Source organism: Capsicum annuum, chromosome 3, assembly GCF_002878395.1.
Source record: "Capsicum annuum cultivar UCD-10X-F1 chromosome 3, UCD10Xv1.1, whole genome shotgun sequence".
Lineage (NCBI taxonomy): Eukaryota > Viridiplantae > Streptophyta > Magnoliopsida > Solanales > Solanaceae > Capsicum > Capsicum annuum.
Genome location: NC_061113.1, coordinates 59239738 through 59247531, shown reverse-complemented (window position 1 = coordinate 59247531; position 7794 = coordinate 59239738). Strand labels below are relative to the sequence as shown.

Genomic DNA, 7794 nt, shown 5'->3' with positions numbered 1-7794 from the left:
TTTGGATTAATTATGCTGGGATTAGTTATACTGGAATTAACTGTCCTAAGATTAATTATCCTGATATTACTTTTTAGTGATTGTTTGGCTTGTGGTACTAAAAATAATATGGATTGCATTCTTTTTAAGAATAGATAGTTTGTTTACAAAAATACCCTTCACCTTATTTAGCTTAATTATTTTCCTTCATATTAAACCATATAAAAGAAATTAAAAAGTTACTAATTTTTTTTTAACTGTAGTAGTTTCTTTTTCCTAAAAATACATGTTAATAAATTTATGTTGATATTTCTTAAACGTGTATGAAGCTTTAATATTTCATGTTAAATTACTTGTTTTGTCCTAAATTCTATAAAATGTTGATAATCTCATTTTTTGTTAAAAAAGTTTATCATAAAAAAATGTGAAAAAGAATTACTCTCATTTTTTATTATTTAATATTATTAATATTTAGAGAGTTAAATTATATTTTTTAAAAAATTAACTTTTCAAACATTTTTAGCTATATATCAAAAATAATATTTTATTAATAATTAAGCATGTATTAAGTTAGAAAGGGAATGTCAAAATACTTTAATTACTTGTCCATGATAAATTTGTTAGGAAAAATGAAAATTTGAAGTAAGATTAATAAATATTTCTATAAAATAGAAAGACAATAAACCCTTGCATCAATTGAATTTGATTGTATAAATAGTATATATATATATATATATATGAAAAGTGATAATCAAAGGGTTTGAAGGGTAATTTTGTCATGGCTTTATCCCAAGGTAAATTGTGCTGGGATTATTTATACCACGCAAAGGATGGGATAACTTATATCGGTACTATTTGTTAATTCCGAAATAAGTTATCCCGAACTTGGCAACCAAACAAGACACCAAAAATTTTATTTCGAGACTATGTGTTTTAATACCTTACACCAAACGATCTCTTAAGTTATTTTTAGTGGAAATATTACTTAAGCACTTAATAATGTGTTATTTCGCGTCAAAGTAGTTATTGATAAAAAATAGTGACAAGAGTAATAGGACAATCAAAAAGAAAAAATGTTTACTTGAAAATACAACCATAGTTCGAAGGTATTACACCCTTCCCCTTATTTAACTTTGACAATCAGCGTAGTCGTGCAATCAAGGTTCATTGGGCGTGGTCCAAAACCAACCGCATTGAACTAATTAATTCGATCCTGACCAATAGACGTGTATGAGTATGACCTTTTCCAACCATTCAAACAACAAAACATATATAAACTCAACCGATCAAATAGAAATGAGAAAGAGACTCATAGAAGAGAGGAACCCAATCAAATGGATGTCAGTCATCTTTGGCAAAAGTAGATGCAGTTCTTCTAACTAAGAAAACGTGCTATACAATTATCAATAAGCAGACCATCCATAACAAAAGAGGAAAAAACGAAACTACGGAAAAGAAACTACAATGATAAGCATGTAAATGACGAGATAGAATGTTTAGTATAGCTCTTCCTCTCTTTTAGCTGTCAGCAGCATCCAGAAAGCTCAACAGAACAAGAAACAAATTGATAACATCAAGATACAAGGATACAGCAGCCCAGATGTACTCATCATATGTATGGCGCTTGATTAGATTGTCTGTATCGTAGATAATGTATCCACAGAATATGATCGTCGCCAGACCACTATAGATCATCACAACGATCTTACCCAAAGGGAAAAAGATCTGCCATAAACAAGGAAAGAAATGGGATTATTAGTTAAAGAGTAATAAAGATAAACATGAAGTGCAAAGTAAGAAATAATAAATTTACAAACCTGGATCAAGGCAAACAACAGAAGAACAATAAGAGCACTGAACAAGAAAGGTCCCAGGAAGTTGAAATCTTGGCCTCTTTTAGCTGCCCAAAAGGTGTATAATGTCAGACTAATCACCACTGCCGTTGTCAGTATGACTGCCTCCAAAATTACTTTGCCTGAACAAACACCAGTAGAAATATTTAGATACCAGTATAATTTTCAAGTTCTGTTTGCAAGAATGTGTCATTTTCCATTTTCCAGGGCCACAACAGAGGGATACATTGGCACTGACAAGTGACGATAATTGTCCCCTCAAATCTGAAAAGGACCTATGCCAATTCAGTTTTGTAAATCCATTAAAATCGAGCACAGTGTTTATGTAATCAAGTACTATTATAAGTGCACACATTTTAATGATATGAGTTATCCTTTTGAATTAAGAGCGGATACAGCTCATTCACCATTGATTACAATCAGAAGTCAATAGTTTGGTTGATCATCTAGAAATTAACCTATAACATTCTTTTATGGATAACCTTAATTAGAAAAAACAATCTCACTTCTCCCAGTTTTCCTATAGTAGTATCAATTTGGTTCATTAAACAAGTCATTTGTTAAACTTCACCAAAAAAGGCCACCAAGATCCACCTAAAAGGAATATCTATATTTGAGGGGAAAAATGAAGGCAAGATAGCACGAGTAGTATTTTGATTATTTTCTGCAGATGCAACATCTTGCATGACAATCATCATATACATTATTTCAGACCATCTGTTCATGTCATGATATCATATTCTTCATGAAACCAGCTTGTAGAGAGGTAAGAAGTAATATTAGGCAGCTTATGTTATGAATCATAACTATATCTAGTTTTGTCAGTCTCACCTACAAATTTTAACCAGTTAAACACATGACGGTAAATCCAAAAGCTCAAACTGTAATTTGATCGAACTATTTGTTTGTCACATCTAATTGAAAGCCTGAATTTTACCAAGGCTCGTGGGGTTGCCATGGCACCCACCGGCTACAGTTGAAACTTCGTGTTTATACAACAACAACAAACCCAGTGTATTCCCACATAGTGGGATCTGGGGAGGATAAGATGTACGCAGTTCATACCTCTATCTCTAAAGAAGTAGAAAGGCTGTTTCCGATAGACCCCCGGCTCGAGACACAGAATACTACACAAATACATAGTAAAGCATGGAACAACATGGCATAACATAAATACGACACCCACAAGTAATAGAAAACAGAGAAAAATAAACAGATTCGTAATAAAGCATGAAACAAGGTATCATAACAAGAATAATACTCCCACCAAGTAATTCCCTACACTAGCAACCCAAACTGACCTTAGCCTTCTGCCCTAATTCGCGTTCTCCAGATCTTCCTATTTAGGGACTTCGTGTATATACATAGCTAAGAAATATTATAAATATGTTAAGTGCCACCCGAAGTGACAAATAGCTCAAGGGTGCCAGTGGCAGACGCTTGAAGTTTCTCCCAACTGGTGAAAACATTTTTGCGTTCTTTCAGTCTGATCCATAAGTTGGATCAAACTTTTGCTTTACGCCAAGTTATCATTGACCAATTCGTCTATATAAACTGAAAAACCGAATTATCAAATCAAAGATTAAAGTTGATCAAATCAACCAAATGTTTACTATTTGGGGGTTTTGGATGTTTAATATAGACGAAGCTAGCCGAAAATAGCTAATTTCCAAAGGAATCCATCAAATTTTGGCTCAGATAACGTTTCTTACAGATTTTCCATCAGAAATTCCTTATCAACAAGCCAGATTTTGATGTCTCGGAAGTTAGCAATTTTCTGATAGTGACATCTACATGCACAGCAATGCGGTACCCTAAACCTTCAAATTTTAGATCCATCCCCGCCCCCAAGCAACTAGACGATTCTTACGCTCCCTATTTATGTGTAGAAATATATTCCTGTAGTATCCTATATGCAATATCTATGAAGTTCGATTCAACCCATGGATATAATTTCTTAATGTTGGTTTTACAAATTAATTTTGACACCCCTAATTGATGAAGAAATCTTCAAATAGGTAGGTGAGAGTAGCACCATAATGCTTTAGGAGATTTCGTATTAACACATGACAACAATAAAAGAATATTTCTAAACAGATCTGCACTTGAGATATAACGCATGCAATGTCCACAAATCCCAAAGCAGAAAAACAACAAATACTTGTATTTTCAAGAATCAAACAGTTAAATTTTAACGGTAAATTCGAGCATAAAATCTTTAGATTTTTTTAAACAAAACTAATATATATTTGAAAACAACAAAAAATTTACTAACAGTCACCATGATTGATAATTGAACAAATATGAAAATATTATGGTCAAAATATAGACTTAGTTGAATGCCACATAAATCGTAAAGGAAAGAACAGAAAACAATCAAATTGAAGATGCTTGCTTACCCCTGGTGAAGGCGCAAGTCAATCCGACAGTAAATGCAAGAGAAACGGTAAACAATCCAAGAAGAAAGTAGTTAATCGGATGTCTCTGGTGATAGAAATACAATGGGAACAACGCTGCAACAACAACAACACAATCAATTACTATACTCAAGAAGAAAAATCCCTAATACATCCACTATTAGAATATTACTCGTTCTATCCTGATTTATGTGTAACAACTCAAATTTACAATACTTCATGATAACGTAAATTGAAACATAATAGTACTTTTACGAAGATTTACGATAGTAAATTTATGATACCAACACCAGTACTTTTACTATAGTATTTAGGATACCAATACTTCATAAGAAATTTGACAGTGAATTTGGACATGAAATCTTCTTAAAAGTACTATGCACATTACAATATTTGACGATTCAAAGTATGAAAAATTACGTAAATTGAAACGATTAGAGTAACTAATTATACTTACTGATAAATGGAGTAATGATAAGAAGTATGTAAACTGCTAAGCCTGCTCTTGTTGTGACAAAGAAGTGAGAAATGGGATGAACGGTAACGACGACGGAGGCAACAGCAACGGTGAGAAGCAATTGTATAGTAATAATGGAGTAAACTTTTCGAATAAAAGACCACCGGAGTTCAGGACTTTCCAACATCGACGGATACAACGGCGCAGTTCCGGCTTCCACGTCACTTTTCCGGTAAGGCTGGTTCCACAGTTTTCCCATTGAACTTCCACAGCGATTTTCTCTCACAGGTTTGGGTTCTCAAAGTAGGGTAAGAGAAAGAATTGCCCTTTATATAGGTTTACTAAATCCTCCGTCTCCGTCTCATGGCTCGATTAGCATTTGCATGTAAGTAATAAGGAAAAGGAAAATAATTACTTACCTTTTCCACTATTTTTATAAAATATTTAATGGCTTTTAAATATACTTTTTTATTTATAACCTAGGTATATTATATTTTAAAAATATTTATAATCTATAATAATAATATTATGTACTCCCTCCGTTTAAAAAAGAATGACCTACTTTGACTTGACATAAAGTTTAAGAAAATAAAAAAGACTTTTGAATCTTGTGGCATTAAAATTAAAGTTGTGTCAAATGTACCAAAATTTCCTTTAATCTTGTGGTCCTAAACATGTCATATGGAAAGTTAAAATTAAAGTATTGTCAAAAAAGAAAAGGGATCATTCTTTTTGAAACAGACTAAAAAAGAAAGTAAGCCATTTTTTTTAAACGGAGGGAGTATTAAAAATGTATTATGAATGCAATAAAAATGTATTATGTGTTATAAATGTATTAGCATATGCTATTTATGGAAAAGTTAGAAACTCAAGGTTAGTTTTTTCTATAAATAAAGGGTTTTCCTTCATTGTGATTCACTCATCAAGAGAAATAATAATCACTCTCCCTTGTCTCTCTATTCTTCTTATTCTTATTTTATATTTCATAACACATTATAAGCACGAGTCTCTAATTTTCTAATTAAATTCAGGCGACAATAGCCTCTCCGTGATCGAGATTGACGGAGCTAACGCTACTTTGAGTTCTTATGTTCAAAGTATGCTTACTTGAAACTTTTCAATATTAAATAATATTTCACGATTTTTGTATGGAATGTTAAGAAAATTCTATATCCACTGATTTTGGATGTATATTATTTAAGGATAATACTTTGACCTATTATATCATTGATTGAGTAAGATGGTTTAAATTTCATCGCATAAGAGGGTAAGATATCGGGTTAGAGTCTCGTTGCATCACGATGATATGATATTGAGTTCAAATTTCATTGATTTATAACCTAAGATGCCTTTATATGGATAGATAATACATTGAGTTTGAATATCACCATATTGATGATATCATGATGGCTAAGGCAAAATAATGTGTATTTGATTGAAAATCACGAGACATGTCCCATTGACTATGCTCCATTCTCTTAAATGGATATGATAGTTGTGCATAATATGTCTGAAAGAAGACAAGCGATTAAATGTACGAATGTTCACGTGGAGGGACAATATGATAATATTTATCAAAAGCCATCATATTTTCACATGCTTATTATGATTATAAGATATGTTAGAGAAAAATTCTCTACATAATATGTATGCCAATTTGCTCTTGAAGTAGTAGTGTCATGAAAGAGGTTATAAGCTATCAAAATTTGATAGGCTTAAGACACAATTATATTTCATTTATGGGGAATGAAAATTTTGATTGTCAGGAATATAGATCCATTCCATTGGATGAATGTGATAATATTTAGTAAAACTTATCAATACAAACGTGCACTTGATTGTGGTGGTACCACAACTCACCTTCAAAAGAGGCAAAATAATTGAGAAAAGTTTTTTTGAAATTTACTTTCAAAGTAGTAAATTTGAAACCTATTCATGTCATGGTAAATCTGAAATTTACTAAATGTAATGCTCCAGGATTTTGGTCCTTGACAATTTTTTGAGTTTTGAGTTTTCTGCCCTGGCAACGACTCACCTTACGAGTCGTAGGGTGTCTTGACGGGTCAGGTAACCCTAATCGTAAGATATCCAGTAAATGGTGTATGAGTTGTTGTCTTAGATACGACTTGGGGATACGAGTTGTAAAGACTCATAACTAGTCATTGGAAGGGAATCATAACCAAATAAAATATTTAGTGGCTAAGTTCTGCTCTAAGTACGAGTGGCTCATTATGAGCTGTAAGGACTTATTATGAGTCATTGAGTACAGATCGTAAGATGTCCAGTGTTTACCCAATTGGGTCTGTGTTGACTACGACTGGACCCTACAAATCATAAGGTCTTATTACGAGTGGTACCTATGAGTCATAGGGTCAATAGTGTGTAGGGGTTCTAGAGACTATCTTGGTTACGACTCATGGTGATGAGTCATAGGGAGTGACTACGAGTCACTAATTGACCTATAGTCAAGGGCGACACTTTTTCAGCATTTAAGTGAATGGCATTTTGGATATTTCTCCTCTTACCCAAATTAAAAATCACATTTTATAACCCCTTTAGGGTATCATTAGCACCTAGAAACAAATCAAGTAACTTCTCAAACACTCCAAAAGGCTCTCTGAATTCCCTCAAGCAAGTCAAGCTAGGGTTTCATCAAGTTGGTCATCCAAGGCTCAAAGATCGATTTCTCTCCAAATTTCTTGGAGTTTAAAGCATGTTACTCTTCCCTTATTTTTAATTTGTTAAAAACATGTGTTTTAAAGTATTGCTCATAAGACGTTTATGATGGTTTTGAAACAAAGGTTGGGGTTTTTGAATGTTTATGAATTAAATAATGTTTCTCATAGTTTATATATGATTTTCATGCTTTAATTATGGTTTTGTACTTGTGGGTGCATGGGTATAGTGAATGAACTAGGAGATTGTGATTTTTCCAAATTTATGACTTTTGAAGTGGTTATGACCGCAACCCCATAATGTGAAATTGATTTTAATTATGAAGAATGTGGAAATTTATAAAATTGAACTAGTCTTGAACTATTGCATGATATAAAAAGGTAGTTGAACCAAAATGGTTTGATTTAATGAA

General features: G+C 32.5%; 1 protein-coding gene across 1 annotated transcript; it reads right to left on the bottom strand.

Moving 5' to 3' along the window:
- Positions 1-1329: 1329 nt before the first annotated feature.
- On the bottom strand, positions 1330-5058 carry LOC107866325 (protein LIFEGUARD 2). Its single transcript, XM_016712434.2, has 4 exons — positions 4707-5058; positions 4232-4345; positions 1797-1954; positions 1330-1704 (listed from the first exon to the last, which is right to left on the bottom strand). The coding sequence occupies exons 1-4, from the start codon at positions 4963-4965 to the stop codon at positions 1498-1500; spliced, it is 738 nt and encodes a 245-aa protein (XP_016567920.2). The 5' UTR covers positions 4966-5058; the 3' UTR covers positions 1330-1497.
- Positions 5059-7794: the final 2736 nt, after the last annotated feature.